Source organism: Tursiops truncatus, chromosome 10 (assembly GCF_011762595.2).
Source record: "Tursiops truncatus isolate mTurTru1 chromosome 10, mTurTru1.mat.Y, whole genome shotgun sequence".
NCBI classification, from domain to species: domain Eukaryota; kingdom Metazoa; phylum Chordata; class Mammalia; order Artiodactyla; family Delphinidae; genus Tursiops; species Tursiops truncatus.
The window spans coordinates 21,953,742-21,974,654 of NC_047043.1; the positions used below are offsets into that span (position 1 = coordinate 21,953,742).

General features: G+C 40.4%; 2 protein-coding genes and 1 pseudogene across 2 annotated transcripts in view; all 3 read right to left on the reverse strand.

Moving 5' to 3' along the window:
• ZSCAN12 (zinc finger and SCAN domain containing 12) overlaps positions 1–316 on the reverse strand; it is a 37,616-nt gene extending 37,300 nt beyond the window's left edge. The window contains exon 1 of the mRNA XM_073810490.1: positions 208–316. The gene's annotated coding sequence lies outside the window, so the exon portion shown is untranslated. The remainder of the gene's footprint in view (positions 1–207) is intronic.
• LOC101330594 (zinc finger and SCAN domain-containing protein 23) lies at positions 221–2,064 on the reverse strand. The gene is made up of 3 exons (XM_019944892.3): positions 1,584–2,064; positions 1,190–1,337; positions 221–834 (listed from the first exon to the last, which is right to left on the reverse strand). The coding sequence occupies exons 1-3, from the start codon at positions 1,989–1,991 to the stop codon at positions 221–223; spliced, it is 1,170 nt and encodes a 389-aa protein (XP_019800451.2). The 5' UTR covers positions 1,992–2,064.
• Positions 2,065–15,988: 13,924 nt separating this feature from the next.
• LOC101331635 (uncharacterized) lies at positions 15,989–19,254 on the reverse strand (annotated as a pseudogene).
• Positions 19,255–20,913: the final 1,659 nt, after the last annotated feature.

A 20,913-nucleotide genomic window follows, 5' to 3' on the forward strand; every position in this document is an offset into this window, starting at 1 on the left:
ATGGATGTCACTGACCAAAGAGATTCCGACAGATATATTTAAGATATTATGCATCTCTCAGCATAAAAATAAGAACGTTTTCACTGGTCTTCCTTGGAGCTTCCTATACTAGAGGATTAATCTCTTATTGTTCTCTCAGAGACAAAGTAAGAACCAGGACCCTTGCTACCATGCCTAGTGGTCTGACATCATGAAATTTTGCCCTACCTGTTCCAAGGAGCTAGCTGGATTCAGCCACAGGGTGGACTTTCCGATGCTGGACAAGGTTGCAGTGGTAACTGAAGTTCTTGCCACATTCCTCACATTCATAAGGTCTTTCTCCAGTGTGAATTCTCTGATGCTTAATGAGGACAGAACGTCGACTAAAGCTCTTACTGCACTGACTGCACTGGTAAGGTTTCTCCCCCGTGTGGATCCTGAGGTGATGGAAAAGCCCAGCGTTCTGGCTGAAGGCTTTACCACAAACGCTGCACTGGTAGCGCTTCTCCCCAGTGTGGAGCCTCTGGTGCTGGAAGAGGCCTGACCGCTGGCTGAAGGCCCGCCCACATTCATCACACTCATAGGGCTTCTCGCCCGTGTGCGTTCTCTGGTGCTCGATGAGGATGGAATTCTGGGTGAAGCTTTTCCCACATTCACCACAGATATAGGGTCTCTCCACTGAAGAGCTTACCCGTTGCCTTTCCCATCTGCCTTCGTGGTCACAGGTCTCTCCACACTCAGGCACTGGAATGATATTACCATTCAATTTTTCAGGTACTTCCACATGAGATTTCGTTTCTTTAGACAGATCCCTCTCTGGGGCTAACTCCACATTCCAAGTCCCAGCCTCATCATCTGAAATAGTAAATGGATGGCATGAATGTTATGTTTCCAAAGAAGAAAGAAAAAAACTGGTCAGGAGAGTGGGTGGAAAAGGACAAGCAACACATTTTCTGTTTACTTTCCCACTCTCAACAATTATACCAGGACTTCAGGAGAAGATGCCGTGTATTGTAACCGCTTGCTTACTGTCTGCGTCTCCCACCAGACTGTAAACTTCCTGAGGGCAGGAACCACATCTACCTTCCTCATCACTGCTTCCCCCGTACCCAGCTCAGTGCCTGGCACACAGCAGACACTAAGTAAATGTGCTGAATCAATGACCATTCAGGGAATGAGTTAGGCTTCCTGAGGAAATTCTAATCCTCACCAATCTCCTGAACCGGGCACATGCCTCGCAAGTTCCACTGAGGCTGCTCTTCCAAGGTTTGGAGCTGGCCACCAGACGACTCCTGGGCTGCTCCTAGAGTTGCTTTCTCCTTCACAAGCTCTTCCTGTTCATGATCATGGACTGGGACCTGGTAAAAATCAAGGACAGTTAGGAACGAAATATCAGAGAAGACATTGCAAGGCCTTCTCAAGACCAGTGGATAGGAAAAGAAGGCTCAACAAACTGGCAAAGAAAAAAAGGCAGAGAGATTAAGAGCCTATTACAGATCAAGTTAGGCATAAAGAAATCCATCTTTTCCTCCTCCTCCTCTTACTGCACTGAAACCCCATGCTTGATCATACAAGTACAAACCCCTGTTCTCCCATCTTCCCACCTGCTCTCCTGGTTCATCCAGCTCTCTCTCCAAATCCTCCAGCACAGTTACCGCCTCCTCTCCACTCACTGGGCGGTGCTTTCTCATCCAGGCCTGGAGCTCCTCGGGCAGGATGGTCAGGAACTGCTCCAGCACCAGCAGCTCCAGGATCTGCTCCTTGGTGTGCATCTCTGGTCTCAGCCACTGATGGCAGAGTTCCCGGAGTCTTCGAAGAGCCTCTCGGGGCCCAGGTGTCTCCTGGTAGCAGAATTGCCTGAAGCGTCTACGAAAGATCTCTCTGGTGTGAGGGTTATCTCTTGACAGGGCAGATTCTTGCCCATAAGCATGGTCTCCCTCTTCCTCTTTTACCTTCACTGCTATAAGTCCCTCCTGCATCTCTGGAGTCTGAAGGGCCAAGGCTGTGGTCATTTGAGGTTTAACTATTCAGAAAATGAATCTATTCTTGATAATTCCCCCTTGATCTTTTCTTCTGGAAATCCCAAAATCTAAAAAATAATTTGCAGGAAAAAAAAGTATTAAAATGTAGAAAATCTTGTCTGCTGGTAGGCACTGGGAGTATTTATACTAAAATCAGTAACTTTGTCTAATGAAGAATATAAATGCATAATTAATAAGGACTATTCAAATACTGATGAATATAGGAAGGCAAACAAAACCAAAACAGCACCCCCCCCCCGAGTTTTATTGAAGGAAGGGACCATTTTGATCATCCTGAATGAATCAGCTCAAATAAATCAGCTTGGATGTACTGGGTTTCCATTTGAATGCCAAGATACTGGACTCATAGTCAGTTTTTAGTTGAATGGGGGTAAACAAACACTTTGGGCCCAAGTGGTCACAGAAGACACTAAGAATCAAAGAGAGAAAGGAAAGAAAAAGGAGGTGGAAGGGAAAGTAAAGAAGATAAAAAGACACAATGAGGAGCAAAAAAATGTGCTTGGGGAAGAGAAGTAGAGTCCTTCACATCAGGTGAGGTGTGGAGGAAAGAGATGTATGCTTGGAGTGGGGAAGATCTGGGATTGAGACTGATCTTCCAGGTACTCCCTGCACAGTCTTGGGCTTCATCTTTTGAGCCTTAGTCTACTCAATCTGTAAAATAGGGATCCTAAAGCCAACCTTGTCTACCTTTCTAGGTTGATATAGAAATAAAATAAGATCACAGATAAAGAGCACAAAGAAGCTGGCAGTCTGGTAAACTCGAAAGTATTATAAATTACCACTATTGTTATTTTTCTTATAAATTTTATTGACAGATTAAATGAACATCCTAGTGATCTAAACACTAAGGTGAAAGAATCAGGAAGTAGTCAACTGGAGTGGTCTTGGTCCATAGATATTAAAATGAAGGAAATATTAGTTCTAATATTTTTAAAACACAGAACTTTAGCTCTTTCTTACTCTTCAATTTCTTGGAAATTGTTTCTCTTTGAAGTTCCTTGAGGATGGAGAGTGGGCAATCGTATGTAAAATAAAATAAGCGCTAATAAAGAGACAAACGTCTATGACCACTTAAATCTTAATCAGGATAGTAATTAATGAAGGCAATTTTCTGAAAGAAAAATAATTATGTGACCTAATGATTTCCAAGCACCATTTTTTTTCTAGTACATACTTTATTTATTTTTAAACATCTTTATTGGAGTATAATTGCTTTACAATGTTGTGTTAGTTTCTGCTGTATAACAAAGTGAATCAGCTATATGCATACGTATATCCCCATATCCCCTCCCTCTTGCGTCTCCCTCCCACCCTCCCTATCCCACCCCTCTAGGTGGTCATAAAGCACCAAGCTGATCTCCCTGTGCTATGTAGCTGCTTCCCACTAGCTATCTATTTTACTTTTGGTAGTGTATATATGTCAATGCTACTCTCTCACTTCGTCCCAGCTTAGCCCCTTGTCCTCAAGTCCATTCTCTATGTCTGCGTGTGTTATTCCTGTTCTGACCCTAGGTTCATCAGAACCATTTTTTTTTAGATTCCATATATATGTGTTAGCATATGATTTTCTCTTTCTGACTTACTTCACTCTGTATGACAGACTCTAGGTCCATCCACCCTACTACAAATAATTCAACTTTGTTTCTTTTTATGGCTGAGTAATATTCCATTGTATATATGTGCCACATCTTCTTTATCAATTCATCTGTCGATGGACACTTAGGTTGCCTCCACATCCTGGCTATTGTAAATAGCACTGCCGTGAACATTGCGGTACATGACTCTTTTTGAATTATGGTTTTCTCAGGGTATATGCCCAGTAGTGGGATTGCTGAGTCATATGGTAGTTCTATTTTTAGTTTTTTAAGGAACCTCCATACTCTTCTCCATAGTGGCTGTATCAATTTACATTGCCACCAACAGTGTATGAGGGTTCCCTTTTCTCCACACCCTCTCCAGCATTTCTTGTTTGTAGATTTTTTGATGATGGCCATTCTGACCGGTGTGAGGTGATACCTCATTGTAGTTTTTTGTTGTTGTTGTTGTTTTGCGGTACGCGGGCCTCTCACCGTTGTCGCCTCTCCCGTTGCGGAGCACAGGCTCCGGACGCGCAGGCTCAGTGGCCATGGCTCACGGGCCCAGCCGCTCCGCGGCATGTGGGATCTTCCCGGACCGGGGCACGAACCCGTGTCCCCTGCTTCGGCAGACGGACTCCCAACCACTGCGCCACCAGGGAAGCCCCCTCACTGTAGTTTTGATTTGCATTTCTCTAATGATTAGTGATATTGAGCATCCTTTCATGTGTTTGTTGGCAATCTGTATGTCTCCTTTGGAGAAATGTCTGTTTAGGTCTTCTGCCCATTTTTGGATTGGGTCGTTTGTTTTTTTGATATTGAGCTGCATGAGCTGCCAAGCACCATTTTTGGGCAGAGGCTTTCAAACTTATTTGACCAGGACCCTCAGTAAGAAACATTGTATATTGTGACCAGAACACACATACATGTGCTTATGAATACGTTTGTGCATGTGTGAGATACACATATACAAATAATTTTTTTTACAAAATACTAGGTACCCTTACGTTATATGATATATACTCTTATTTTTTAAATCCTATTTCATAAAATGAAAAAACAAAAAACCCTGGTCATAGCCCACTACATAGATTTCATGACCCACAAAGGGATCATGACCTATAGTTTTAAAATGTTTTTGTTTTAATTTTAAGTAAAATTATTGTAATTCACTGTAAAAATAACCCTACACTATTCTTAAGTATTGGCATACATCGCAAAATTTTAAAAACCAAGGGTAGATTATTTAAATTATAAGTGAACACTGATCATACTACAACTAGAAGAAAAGTTAAATTCATATTGACATTATTGGTTGTAATTATCAAAGACAAAAAAACCCACATTGGTGTGGGACAGCATCCTTCTGGATAACCTGTGAACATTATCCTCTCACAAATTTCTAACATCTTTGGCTTGCTTGACTTCTATAGCCCACCCTAGGAAGAATGGAGAGGGTTTTTACTCAAAAGATAGGATCCCTGAGTCCATGTTTTCCCCCAACTCACCACCACTCTGACCACATTATCTTTTTCTGTCAGAACTTTTCATATTCCACTCATTCATCGAGCAAATATTTACTCAGAGCCTACCACATTCCAGGTACTGTTCTAGGCTACAAACAAAAAAATTTTCTCATCTCAAAGAATTTACATTTTTATAGCAATATAATAATAGCTGACATTTATAGTGCTTTTAATTTACCAGACACTGTTTTGGACGCTTTACATATATTAACTCAATCCTCAAAGCAACTATGAGTAAGGTACTATTATTACCCCCATATTGCAGATGAGAAAACTGAGGCACAAAGAGTTTAAGTCATTCATGCAGTGCTTCACAGGTAGTAAGTGGTGAGGCTGCAATTCAAACCCAGCAAAGCTAACTCTAGAATTTATAGTCTCAATCACTACACCACTCTCTCTCCTCTATGTGGGGGTAAGAAGGGGACAGGATGAGGAAAGGGGGCCATAGGAAACAGACAATAATTATATGTCAAGTAGTGATAAATGCTATATAGAAAAATAAAGGTAAAGGAGATAGGCAGTAAGGGAGAAGAAAGGTCTCTATTTTATGTGGGGTAGTCAAGGAAAGCCTTGTTGACAAACCGTTATTTGAGCAGAGACCTGAAGGAAGTGAGAAGCAAGTCACATGACTATCTGGAGAAAGACTGTTCCATGCAAAGGGAACACTGAGTTCTTGGAGGTAGAAGCATGCCTGCATTTTTCAAGGGACAGTAAGTTGACCAATGTGGTTAGAATAGAGGAAGCAAACAGGACAGGAACAGATGAAGTCAAGTTAGGAACAGACCATGAAAAGCCATCGTAAGGGCTCTGCCTCATACTCTAAGAGATGAGGAGGAGGTTTTGAGCAGAGGGGTGATAAAATTTTATTCAATTTTAATATAAAAACATAACTGGCTGCTGTGACAATAGACCATTGGGAAAAGCAGATGCAGGAAGAGAAGCTACGGTAATAATCTAGGGGAGATATGATGGTAGCATGAACCATGGTCTGCTGAGCTTGTTCTAGGGTGAGAAATTTGGGGGGTACAAATATCAAATAGGTAAATTAAGAATATGTGCTCTCACATTACTCGGTTAACCCAGCATGGGTTCAAAGAATTAAACAACCACTTGTTTTCTCAACCTTCCAGGCCCCTGAAAAATGTCTTCTTCCTATCTGCTGCCTAACAACCTTGGTTTCAAGTCAAAGTTTTTCTATTCACAGACAATGCAGCTAAAGCTTTGAGCTCTGCCAATAGAAAATCATTTCTGGTATATGGTGTTTCAAATCTTTACTCAGTTTCACTAAGATCAATTTCCCTCCATTCTCTGTATATCCTAGGTTCCCTTTTGCTTTCCCTCCCCTGAATTTGTTTTTATCTGGTGGCCTGAATACCCAGGTCTTCACACCAGCATATCTTAGTTCTTTGAAGCCACTGTCTCTGAAAGGCTTCCCAAGTTTTTTTTTAATAACCCTGCCCTCCTGGTCACAAGCATACAGCTACTAATCTCCCATCCAGGATCACCACCCCATGGTATATGCCAGGTATATAATTAACATAATAATCTCCCCTACCTTAAAAAATACATCTGCATTTTAAAGCTGGTGTCTCCTAGAGCCTTGGCAAGCTCAACACCCTTAAATCTACATCATTCCTGTGGAGCAATGCTCTTTACCAAGGATATGCATGTAGTGAAGACAAAGCAGCACGCAATGCAAAGGTGCCTTCATCATAATACATCCCCCTACCCTCACTTCTGATGTCACCATCTGTGGCTCCTCACTACCTATCCCAAACTCTCAAGCCTGGCTAAAGACCAATTACACTTCTAGCTTCCACTGTCTGGCCCCACTCTTGTTTTCCTATATTCCACATGCAGAAACTGCCAGCTCTACTTAGGCGTTTCTTTAACCAGGCTTTTCTCGTCCCTGTTCCATGTCACTGGTCTTGCCTTCTGCATTATTCAAACCCTACCCGATCTCTGCAGTTTGATTAAAATCTCACATCCTCCCTGACGTCTTCCTCATCCATCCCAGTCTACTCTTTTTTTTTTTTTTTTTTTTGTGGTACGCGGGCCTCTCACTGTTGTGGCCTCTCCTGTTGCGGAGCACAGGCTCCGAATGTGCAGGCTCAGCGGCCATGGCTCATGGGCCCAGCTGCTCCACGGCATGTGGGATCTTCCCAGACTGGGGCACGAACCCACGTCCCCTGCATCGGCAGGCGAATTCTCAACCACTGCGCCACCAGGGAAGCCCCCAGTCTACTCTTATTAAAACAAACAAAAAACCCCCAAAAGTACAGAATTTAGAAATCCTTCACCAAGTTCTACTCCTGAGAAACAGACACTGTTAAAAATTGGAATGTATCCTTTCTATGTGTCTGCAATCACACACACACACACACACACACACACGACATAGCTCATATTTTTCCTATTAACTAAGCTAAGTAGAAGATAGTATGAGGCAGCAGAGAACATAGATAGGCAGATCTGGTTGTGAATTCTGACTTACTAACAGTGTGATTTTGGGCAAGTTACCTGATTGATTTTTCTGAGCCTCAATCTCCTCATGTATGCAATGAGGACAACTACCTTGCAAAGTCTTTGAGAGAATTAAATGAGATAATGCTTATAAGGTGGTTTTGCACAAAGGGCACAGCACATATGAAACATGCCAATTAACCACCTTTTAATGAGATAATGTACAATTTAATGTACAATTTTTGGTACAATTTTGCTTGATCAACAGCTGCCACCTACCTTTAGGGCCAAGATTCATCTTTTCTATTGCTCAAAGCACCACACCAGTGAGTGGGTGGGGAAACACATGTACACACACAAAAGAAATGGCTGTTTCATCAGGTTTGCAGACACACTCTGACAGACTTACATGTCTTCAGGTATATACCTCTCTCTAATCTTAAATCCTAACTAGAAGTTCAGGATTACTAAGGTAGAAAAGGGGTAGGACCAGATTCAAATAAGGGAACTCACTTCCTGGGTTGTGACTGTAAAGCTAATACAGAGAAAGAGAGAGAGTCAGCATAGCAAAGGGTTTAAGAAAATAGACTCTGAAGCCAGACTCCCTGGATTTGAATCCTGACTACACCCCTTACCAGCTGTATCAACTGGGGTGAGTTACTTAATCTCATTTTCTTCCTGGACCTTAAATAAAGGGAGGAGGAGGGAGAAGTTCCATACTACCAGTGCCTACCTCATAGAGTTATGAAAAGCAAATAAGTTAATATTTGGAAAGTGCTTTGAACAGTGCGGGCTGACACATAAGTGCTATTTAAATATTCGTGTTTTTTTTAAATCAACAGGTGGCAAGAGCCTGTACACTCTTGAGTCAATCAGACTAAGAGTGCCTGTGGCATGTTATAAAACTATCCTTGCTCGTTGTTTAAAATAAGCCCCCAGTCGAGAATGGTAGATGGGAAAATAGAAACCATCCTGGATATCCGAATCTACCCTTACCCTTAGATGCGGGGAAGGAGAGTTCCGAGGGGCATGGGGGCTAGGACGGAATGGTTGAAGGGCTCAGGAACAGAACAAGGGGATGGAGGTGGGGGCAAGGACGCTGACTCGGTTAACGGGGCCCTTCTAGTTTCAGGGGCAGCCTCCTCTGCCCCTCAACTGTCCGGCCAAGCTCTGGCCAAGAAGCCCCGCTGCCTCCTCCCCACGCCCAGTCCAGAGTCGCAGCGCACAGCCCGGACCTCCCGAAAGCCCTGCAGCAGCCGGACTCCGAAGCTCACCGGGTAGCCGTGACACCACCTCTGAATCCTTGACAACCGCAGCCCGGATAATGATAGACTACAAAGGCCGGAAGTGCGTCACACCGCCTCTCTCCGGGGGAACAGCGGTTCAGGCCGCGTTCCTTCTAGTAAGCCCGGAGGTTTTCACACCTCTGTGGTCGCCACGCTGAATCCCCTTCCATGCGTAGTGAGGCGCTAAGTGTCATAGTCTCTTCCAAGGGGGTTAATATACAGTAATAACAGCTAATATAATGTTTTACGCATACTAACTCATCTACACATGCTAACTCACTCTACATTAACAGTCCTGTGAGTTCGGTATAATTATCCCCATTTAGCAGATGAGGAACCTAAGGCACATTCCTTCTACATTTATCAGTTGCAAAGAAAGTTTCCTGCAAAGAAAGTTTTTGTGCACTTCACTTTCTCGCACGAGATATTCCAGGCTCATTTTACATTTTTTCTGCCTTAGACCTGGAATCCACCATTGCTCCATGAAGCCATGGTTCCTTTTAATGGAGAATAATATACAGAGACCAGGATCTAGATTTTGAAAAATAGATAAGCTCGTTGCTACTGGGATAGGTCATTGCTTCTAGGCCCTATCAGTGGACCTTAGAGCTGGAATAAAATATACATATGATAGGGATTTTATAAGATATTTCCAATTCAAATACAACTTCACAGATTTTTTTTTTTCATTTTCACCATTGCACATTTGATTTTCCTTTCTTCCACAGTGAACACTCTGGCTCCCAGCAGCATCAATATATTCACTCAATTTGCTCTTACAATCTTTTTTTTTTAATTTTCAAAATTAAAATATCAACATCACTAGCAACAACACATCTACTATGTACAGTTCAAAATTTCTTTGCTTGCTTTATTTGTTCTTGAATTGTATCCCATTAAGGGAGTATAGTTCAGAGTACATATACATACCTTATTTGAATTCTTTTCTCTGTGTAGTTATGTTATAAACTTGATATACAGTTAGTCATTTGCTTCTGTTTTAATTTCAAGATTTGCTTTCCTTTCATCTTTTTCATTTCCTTTCTGAATATGCAAAACAGTTCAAAATCAAAATTATATAAAAAGATATAGTCAGAGTTTTGCTTCCATCCCTAATTCCTTTATCTTATATATACTCTTGTTCCCTTTTCATTAGTTTTAAATTTATCCTTTCCTCCCTACTTCCTTCTCTCATCCCTTCCCTTCTTTCCTTTCTTTTACAAAAATATGCGTTTACCCTTTTACCACTGTAAATTATATTATACACACTCTTTTGCATCTTGCTTTATAACTTAATAGAATAACCTGGAAATTATTCTAAATCTGTTCATAGAAATATTCCTCTTTTTCTCTTTACAGTGGTATAGTACTCCATTGCGTAGATGTACCATTATTTTTTCAACCAGTCTCTTAGGGATGGGTATTTGGATTGTTTCCAATACTTTGCTTTAACAAATAATGCTGCAATGAACAATGAAGAGAGGAGAGGAGAGAAGTGTCTTTGCAAGGGTTGTATCATTTTGCACTTTCAACAGCAATGCGAGATAGTGCCTGTTTTCACACTGCCTCCCCAACTGTATGTTTTCAGGCTTTTGAATGTTGCCAATATGATAGGTCATTAGGTATTTGTTAAGAAACTGCAAACTGAAAGCTGAAATCCCTGTTAAAAATGAATTCACTGTGTGAAGTGTTGGCAAGGATTATGGAGCAATGGAAATTTTCATACACTGTTGATAAGAGTGTAAATTGGCAACAACATTTTTGGGAAATTCTTTGGTATATCTGCTGAAGTTGAACATATGCATATTCTATGACCCAAGAGTTTCACTTCTAGTTATATTGCTGCCAGAAATGCATATATATTTACATCTAAAGGCACACTTTAGCAGCATTTTTTATAGCTCTAAACTGGAAACAACCCAAAATTCTATTAAGAATAAGATCAGAGCAGAGCAGAAATAAATGAAATAGAAACAAAGAAAACAATAGCAAAGATCAATAAAACTAAAAGCTGGTTCTTTGAGAAGATAAACAAAATTGATAAACCTTTAGCCAGACTCATCAAGAAAAAGAGGGAGAGGACTCAAATCAATAAAATTAGAAATGAAAAAGGAGAAGTTACAACGGACACTGCAGAAATACAAAGCATCATAAGAGACTACTACAAGCAACTCTATGGCAATAAAATGGACAACCTGGAAGAAATGGCCAAATTCTTAGAAAGATACAAACGTCCAAGACTGAACCAGAAAGAAGTAGAAAATATAAACAGACCAATCACAAGCACTGAAATTGAAACTGTGATTAAAAATCTTCCAACAAACAAAAGTCCAGGACCAGATGGCTTCACAGGTGAATTCTATCAAACATTTAGATAAGAACTAACACCCATCCTTCTCAAACGCTTCCAAAAATTGCAGAGGAAGAAACACTCCCAAGCTCATTCTATGAGGCCACCATCACCCTGATACCAAAACCAGACAGAGATACTACAAAAAAAGAAAATTAGAGACCAATATCACTGATGAATAAAGATGCAAAAATCCTCAAAAACTACTAGCAAACAGAATCCAACAGCACATTAAAAGGATCATACACCATGATCAAGTAGGATTTATCCCAGGGATGCAAGGATTCTTCAATATATGCAAATCAATCAATGTGATATACCATATTAACAAACTGAAGAATAAAAACCATATGATCATCTCAATAGATGCAGAAAAAGCTTTTGACAAAATTCAACACCCATCTATGATAAATACCCTCCAGAAAGTGGGCATAGAGGGAACCTACCTCAACATAATAAAGGCCATAAACGACAAACCCACAGCAAACATCATTCTCAATGGTGAAAAACTGAAAGCATTTCCTCTAAGATCAGGAACAAGAGAAGGATGTCCACTCTCACCACTATGATTCAGCATAGTTTTGGAAGTCCTAGCCATGGCAATCAGAGAAGAAAAAGAAATAAAAGGAATACAAATTGGAAAAGAAGAAGTAAAACTGTCACTGTTTACAGATGACATGATACTATACACAGAGAATCCTAAAGATGCCACCAGAAAACTACTAGAGCTAATCAATGAATTTGGTAAAGTTGCAGGATACAAAATTAATGCACAGAAATATCTTGCATTCCTATACACTAACAATGAAATACCAGAAAGAGAAATTAAGGAAACAATCCCATTCACCATTGCAACAAAAAGAATAAAATACCTAGGAATAAACCTACCTAAAGAGATAAAAGACATGTACTCAGAAAACTATAAGACACTGATGAAAGAAATCAAAGATGACACAAACAGACGGAGAGATACACCACGTTCTCAGATTGGAAGAATCAATATTGTGAAAATGACTATACTACCCAAAGCAATCTAGAGAATCAATGCAATCCCTATCAAATTACCAATGGCATTTTTTTACAGAACTAGAACAAAAAATCTTAAAATTTGTATGGAGACACAGAAGACTCTGAATAGCCAAAGCAGTCTTGAGGGGAAAAAACTGGAGCTGGAGGAATCAGACTCCCTGACTTCAGACTATACTACAAAGCTACAGTAATCAAGACAATAGGGTACTGGCAAAAAAACAGAAATATAGATCAATGGAACAGGACAGAAAGCCCAGATGTAAACCCACGCACCTATGGTCAACTAATCTATGACAAAGGAGGCAAGGATATACAATGGAGAAAAGACAGTCTCTTCAATAAGTGGTGCTGGGAAAACTGGACAGCTACATGTAAAAGAATGAAATTAGAACACTTCCTAACACCATACACAAAAATAAACTCAAAATGGATTAAAGACCTAAATGTAAGACTGGACACTATAAAATTCTTAGAGGAAAACATAGGAAGAACACTCTTTGACATAAATCACAAGACCTTTTTTGACCCACCTTCTAGAGTAATGGAAATAAAAACAAAAATAAACAAATGAGACCTAATGAAACTTAAAAGCTTTTGCACAGCAAAAGAAACTATAAACAAGACAAAAATACAACCCTCAGAATGGGAGAAAATATTTGCAAATGAAACAATGGACCAAGGATTAATCTCCAAAATATATAAACAGCTCATGCAGCTCAATATTAAAAAAACAAACAGCCCAATACAAAAAATGGGCAGAAGACCTAAATAGACATTTCACCAAAGAAGACATACAGGTGGCCAAGAAGCACATGAAAAGCTGCTCAAATCACTAATTATTAGAGAAATGCAAATCAAAACTACAATGAGATATCACCTCACACCAGTTAGAATGGGCATCATCAGAAAATCTACAAACAACAAATGCTGGAGAGGGTGTGGAGAAAAGGGAACCCTCTTGAACTGTTGGTGGCAATGTAAATTGATACAGCCGTTATGGAGAACAGTATGGAGTTTCCTTAAAAAACTAAAAATAGAACTACCTTATGACCCAGCAATCCCACTACTGGGCATATATCCAGAGAAAACCATTATTCAAAAAGACACATGCACCCCAGTATTCATTGCAGCAGTATTTACAATAGCCAGGTCATGGAAGCAACCTAAATACCCACCAACAGAGGAGTGGATAAAGAAGATGTGGTACATATATACAATGGAATATTACTCAGCCATAAAAAGGAACAAAATTGGGTCACTTGCAGAGACGTGGATGGACCTAGAGACTGTCATACAGAGTCAAGTAAGTCAGAAAGAGAAAAACAAATATTCTATATCAATGCATATATGTGGAATCTAGAAAAATGGTACAGATGAACCGGTTTAGAGACGCGGATGTAGAGAGCAAACGTATGGACACCAAGGAGGAAAAGCGGGGTCGGGGGTGGTGGTGGGATGAATTGGGAGATTGGGATTGACATATATACACTAGTATGTATAAAATAGATAACAAATAAGAACCTGCTGTATGAAAATAAAATAAAATAAAATTCAAAAAAAAGGATACTTCAAAAATAAAATAAAAAGATAAAGTTAAAAAAAAAAAGAAAAACCCTTCACAAATAATCCATGACCAGAGCTGCTGTAAGTAAAAGTAGATGGTCGCTGACAGCACACACACACACACACACACACACACACACACAAGAGTTAGTATCTGCACTTTAGAACTCAAAATGCCATCACTTTATTTGGGACTGTGGCAGGCTGTTGATTGACTACTAAATAAGTAGCTCCTTTTTATTAGATAACAGAAATCTTCTTTTTTTTTTTTTTTTTTTTTTTTTTTTTTTGCGATACTCGGGCCTCTCACTGTTGTGGCCTCTCCCGTTGTGGAGCACAGGCTCTGGATGCGCAGGCTCAGCGGCCATGGCTCACGGGCCCAGCCGCTCCGTGGCACGTAGGATCCTCCCGGACCAGGGCACAAACCCGTGTCCCCTGCATCGGCAGGCGGACTCTCATCCACTGCGCCACCAGGGAAGCCCCAGAAATCTAATTTTTTATTTGTGTCCTTTGGCACCTGGAATAAAGATTACATTTCTCGGCTACCCTTGAAGCTGAGTTGTGGTCATGTGACTAAATTCTGGCTAATTCAATATAAGAAGAAATATACTGTCCTGAGAAGGCTCCGTGAAAGATGCTGACTGATTTGGGAGTCCCTTTTGGCCCTTCCTGCTGACTGGAATGTAGAATTGATGGCTGGTGCTTCAGCAGCCATGCAGAGGATGGTGAAAACTGGAAGGGACCTGGATCCCTGATGATTCCATGGAGTAAAAGCAACAACCCTAAACTATCTACCTTTAGACTTCTTTTACTCGAGAAGAATACAGTTTGTGTATTTTTCAAATCTTTATTATCAGTAGCTGATCATAAATTCTGATATAGGTGTCTGTACTTTGACTCCCTATCTAGGGTTTTCTTTTCCTTTTTTTTTCCCTTAAAATTGATGCCATCATCTCTGATTGAACCCACTATCTCTGCTTCCTCCTCTGAAACAATGATACTTAGGAAACGCAAGTTTGAAGGGAAGGCAGAGAATTAGAAAGAAATGATGTCTATGGTATTATAAGTGGTCTGAGAAAAAGGGAAGAGAGATTCTCAAGAGGGTCAATACTATTTAACCCAAGCCCATTTTTAAGTGACACCTTAGGAGTACTGCATACAGCCTCTGGGAGGTTCAGTGCTCAGAAAACTTGTTTATCCTAAGTGGAGTTACAGTAAGACATACATCAAATTTAATTGGAGAAACAACAAAGATAAAGAGGGCATTCAGGGCATGAAGGGGGTTAGAATGGAAGACAAAGACATGGAAGCTGGAGTGTACTGGGGGGAGCTGGGGAAAGTGAGACCAATACAGTAAGAGCAGAGAGCTCTTGTAGGATAGTGAAGAAAATAACATTTCTTACTGGGACTAATTTGTAGAGGAGCCTCTTGAATGTCAGGTTGAGGAATTAAATACAGAAGCTTGAAGGCATTCACAAAAATCAATTGTAGAGGTTCAAGGGATCTTTGAGAGAATATATATTCTAGTCCCATAATTCACAGATGAGGAATCTAAGGCCTAGAATGTGTGGGCGACTCGCCTAACATCACAGTGGCGTAGTGGATACTAGAACCTAGTATCTTTCCTCACCCCATGTCAACCCCCTTTTAAAGCAACATCTAACAAGTTACTAAGGTCTTGATCACCACACATAAAGCAAAGGAAGAAAAAGTGAGGAAGAAAAGCAATGCCTAAACCTTTAACTACTCACTTGAGAAATGTTGTGGTACTTTCAACTCTGGGTTATGGGTGTGCATTTTTCTCTAAATTTCATTGTGGATAGGATGAAACAGGCTATTCTGAAGCTTTACATTTTAAATTAGTCAGCCTTGAGGCCTAGAAATAGAAACTCTGGCTTAGCTCACTCTGAGAGAGAATCTAGTCTGTAGATACTTTGATGTCAGAGAAATTGAGACAGTGACAGATATGGAGAGTGCTCATGTAGCTTCTCTGAATTCTACGAGAAACAAATGCTGCTTAACATTCTTACTACAGTAATTAAAGCAATGTGATTTTTTTTGCCGCGCCACTTGCGGGATTTTAGTTCCCTGACCAGGAATCGAATCTGAGCCCTCAGCAATGAGAGCTCAGAGTCCTAACCACCAGATCACCAGGGAATTCCCAAAGTGATTTTGATTAGTTGTGCTTTTTTTTTTTATGTTGAAAAAGACCTGATCTCTGTTTAAAGGCTCTTCCATACTTACTACACATAGGGTTTTTCTTTGTTGTGGATTCTCTGGTGTTCAGTAAGATGTAAGCTCAGTCGGAAGGCCTTCCCACACTTGTCACATTCTTAGGGTTTCTCCCCAGTGTGAATTCTGTGATGTCTAGTAAGGTCAGAACTTCCACTGAAGGCTTTTCCACATTCATCACATTCGTAGGGCTTTTCTCCTGTATGAATTCGCTGATGTTTAGTAAGGTTTGAACTTTCTCTGAAAGCCTTCCCACAGTCATTGCACTGGTAACATTTCATTAAGGTATGGTACCTCTGATGCTAAGTCCTGTGCTGTTACTGAAGGTTTTGCCACATTCATTGCACTCATAAGGCCCCTCCCCAGTGTGACTTCTTTGATGTTTAATAAGGACTGAGCCTTAACTAAAACTTTTGCCACAATGATTACACTGATAAGGTTTTTTGCCAGAGTGAATTATGAGGTGATTTAAAAGGGTTGTATTTTGACTGAAGGCTCTTCCACATTCTTTACACTGAAAGGGTTTTTCCCGTGATTCTCTGATGTCCAATAAGATTCATGACGTGCATGAAGCTTTTCCCACACTGATCACATTTGTGTTCTTTCCCTTCCTCTGCGTTTCCTTGATGCCCTCCAAACCTGTCCTTGCATTCTCAAAGGTCTCCAAAATAAGCCCCCAAGAAAATGTTCCTGACTCTGAAGATTCTGTTGAGTATCATCTTCTGTGATTCCATTCCTTTGGACACTTCCTGCTTTGCAGTCAACTTCCCAGTCTAAGGTTTGGTCTCACTTTCAGAAATAGGAAATGGATCATTTAAATGTCACTTTCTTTTTAAGCTTTTTATTATGGAAGATTTTAAACATATGTAAAAGTAAACAATAGAAATGTCACCTTTTTGAACTGATGAAATATTAAACTCCCAAGGGATCATTTATCTCTTTTCTAGTCATGCTCCTCCAACAATTAATAAATAGCTCTTATGTTCAATTAAGGAAAATGCTAGAAAGGAAAGTTGAAATAGACATATCCTAGGCATAAATAACCTATGTAATAATTACTAAGGTAGGACTGAGAATAATCTTTAACACCAAAAAGGGGCACTAATTTGTTAAAGTCTAAGTGTGTAAAGAGTACTTTAAATTGCATTCAAATACAAGTACAGTTGTCCATTGGTATCTGCAGGGGATTGGTTCCACGACCCATGCCTCCACACCAAAATCTGAAGATGCTTAAATCCCTTACATAAAATAGCATAGTATTTGCATATAACCTATGTACATCCTCCCATATACTTTAAATCATCTCCAGATTACTTATAATACCTAATACAATGTAAATGCTATGGAAATAGTTGCCAGTGTGCTGCAAATTCAAGCTTTACTTTTTGGAATGTTCTGGAATTTTTTTTTCTGAATATTTTCGATCCACGCTTGGTTGAATAGGAGGATGTGCAACCCACAGATACAAAGGGCCCACTGTATAGCAGAAAGGCAAAAGTGTATTTCCTCTATTGCTTGGAGAGAAAACCCTTTGTCTTAATCCTCCCCCACATAGAACATTGCTTGAAGATTCAGTGTAAACCAATAATTCCTTCAAACAAACTAACATCAGTATTGCTTTATGAACACACTAAAATACACATTTTTAGTGAAATTTGGCCTGAAGGAAATAAATTAAATGTCCCATCGAGCTCATTAAAATGGAGATTCCACTTGAACTCAAAGGAAATACTGGAAAAGGACTGATTTCTTGACTCTTCTGGTCACTTTATTGCTATTTTTCTGGAGACAGATTCTAAAGGGGATCAGGATGTAAAAAGGGAGATGCTTAGTAAACGGAAAGCACATTTAGCATGTAGAGAATGTGGAAAGGAAAACGTGTAACAAACCTAGACTGGAGTGACATGTAGGGGAAGCTACTGACATGAAAAGACAAGAGAATTTAATGTGGAAGAGGACAGGAGAAATGTAGTCAAAGTGAAAGGCTTAAAAGAAGACTTTATCACCGATGGGTATAGAAAACTTACAGATACAGGGTAGGATAGGACATTTAGAAGGTCATCGTAAAGGAGACTGTAAAACAGAGGTGGTATAAAAAGCAACAGAATGATGTGATAGTTTAATGTTTTAATGAAAACCAACATGGTATATGAAAACAAAATAAAAATCTTTTGCTTAAAAGACCAAGAATAAAGGTTGTACTTTGTAAAGAGAGAGTATATGAGCCAGGGAGGATTTCAGGTGAGAGTTAGGGTTAGAAACACTATTGATTAAGTTGTAAAGGATGGCTTTGGTTGGCCAGGTAGGTGCCTGCTACCCTAACCCACCTTCCCAGATACATTTCTCCCTCTCCTCCTCACCTCTCTCGTAGGAAATGGGGTTTTCATCTTAATACTTTCTATATTTTGTGAATATAGAGTCATGCTTGAGCAGGGTCTCCACGTGCCAGAGCTGACAACTTGGTGACTGCTGTGCAGCAACCAGAGATATCACCTCCTGCCAGAGCATTTCCTGTCCACCTGCTTGAGATGTGCCCTGGAGACAATCAGGGACCATTGGGCTTAGGAGGAAACTACTGTGAAAACCAGAGCTAAAACCTTAGGAAACAACTCCCATGGAAACAGGATTAGGAAAAAGGACTGAATGGGCTTAGCAGGAGAGATGAGACAGAAAAATGAACTGACAGAAGCAATGACCCCTGACAGGGACAAAAGCTCAGTTTACCCTCACTGCTTTCCTATTGACCAAACTATTAAATGTGGTTAATTTAATGGTCTGATTGCCACAGCAGAACATGCTTCCTCTTCCCACCCGAAATTCTGGACCATCAAGTTCTCTCTCCAAATCTCCCAGCAAAGACACAGCCTCATCTCCATTCAATGGATGATGCTCCCGCACCCAAGCCTGGAGCTCCTCAGGCAGGATGGCCACGAACTGCTCCAACACCAGTAACTGCAGGATCTGCTCCTTCTTATGATTCTCTGGGCTCAACCACTGACAGCAAAGTTCCTGGAGTTGGCTCAGAGCCTCCCTGGGTCCAAGTGTCTCCTGGTAGCAGAACCGTCTAAAGTGTTGGCAGAAGACTTCCTGGCTGGACTGGCTATTCTGCTGCAAGTCAATTTCTTGTACAAAAAAGTCTCTTCCTCCCCCTTTACTATTGCAGGTTCCTCCTGGGTTTTTTTCATTCTGAATAATAAGATCTGTATTCATTTTCTCTCAAGAGAGGGGTCCCTGCAGATAGGTTCACACTCCAGGGAGACTCCCCTTTGCAAAATATAGAAAGTACCATCAGTTTTTAAAAATCCACATGTATTATTATTAAACACTGCCTATACCACTTGAAGAAAAACACAACAGAAAAGGTTTTTGAAATCTGCCTAACAGTGATGTAGATGATTTGAGGATTTGACATTCCTGGTAATGGAAATTCATATGATTATTTTAGAAATGAAAAGAGTAATCTTTTTCCTATACTCACTCTACTGCAACCCTTTTCTATTTTAGACATGTTAAATGCAGTCTACCTGAGGCCCTTCACACCTGCGTGGAATGCTCTTACCCAGATATTAGCATAGGGCATTCCCTTGTTTCTTTAAAGTATGCTCAAAAATCATCTTCTCAAAGAGACATTTCTAGCTCATTGTATATAAAAGTTTTCCTACCATTATCCACCCTCTTACTCTACTTTCTTTGTAACACTCACCACCAACTGACAACATATCTTTATTTGCCTTTTGTTTGTTACTCCACAATAATATAAATGCCATAAGAACAGGGGTTTTATCTATCAGTTTGGTACACTGCACCATTCTAAGTGCCAAAAGAATGTCTGGGACATATAAATCATCAATTAACTATCTGTTGAAAAAAATAATGACTAACAAAAGGTATTAACTCTAAGACTTTTTCAACAGCTTGCTCAGGAATTGTTTGCTTTAATACTGTGTGATACATAAACAAACAAGATTAGAGAAATAAGGCAGTGAAAATATTGACTAGAACGGCTCCACAACCCCTCCTCCACAATTCTGACGTCCCCCAGAGTTCTGAAAACCAAGAGTATTTTCATAAGTCATTTGATGGCAATACTCAAAGTGACATAAATTCATTTTGTAACAGCTTGGCTTGAAATGACATGAAGTTATTTATAGTTTTAGAGTGAAATTCATATTTTGTTACAGAAATATTGATACTACTTTCTGTAATAAAATATGGGACTGCCCCAGGCTCCTGGGGTGTTATGCATTCAATATACTATATACGCACCATGTTTTTTAAAAAATTCCTCAATCTGATTTCGAAAACACTTCTGACCCCAAGGACTAAAGAAAAGTGCCTGCTTTCTATGCGTCAAAGACCCACCAGATTCCAAAAAAAGCCACCCCTCTCTCCTGAGCAGACACTCAGGAGTCCTCTGCTTCTCTGAAACCTCTGGGGCCCAGTCGGGGTAAGAAATCTGGGGTCGGGTCCGGGCACAAAGCCCAGTCTCCCACGTCAGGGGTCACTCCAGGAGACCAGCTCAAGGCAGCCGGCATTATAATTATAATACATTGGTAAAAATATGTGAAATGTTCCCTTGAGGGGCTTCCCTGGTGGTCTAGAGGCTAAGTCTCCACGCTCCCAACGCAGGGGTTCCAGGTTCCATCCCTGGTCAGGGAACTAGATCCCGCATGCTGCAACTAAAATATCCTGTACGCTGTAACGAAGATCCCAAGTGCCGCAGCTAAGACCCGGCGCAGGCAAATAAATAAATATTTTAAAAAATGTTTTCTTGAGTTTAGTGAGCTGTTCTAGGAACCCTGACTTTGTAGCTGGTTGGTCAGAAGTACAGGTGGCCTGAACTTGTGATTGGCACCTGAAGCGGAGGTA

Excerpts from the sequence above, each read along its gene's own strand:
- LOC101330594 (XM_019944892.3), bottom strand. The coding sequence starts at position 1,991 with ATGACCACAGCCTTGGCCCTTCAGACTCCAGAGATGCAGGAGGGACTT. Across the intron at positions 1,338-1,583 it reads TGGATGAACCAGGAGAGCAG|GTCCCAGTCCATGATCATGA; the intron begins GTGGGAAGATGG and ends GATTTTTACCAG. Across the intron at positions 835-1,189 it reads GTGCCCGGTTCAGGAGATTG|ATGATGAGGCTGGGACTTGG; the intron begins GTGAGGATTAGA and ends TTACTATTTCAG.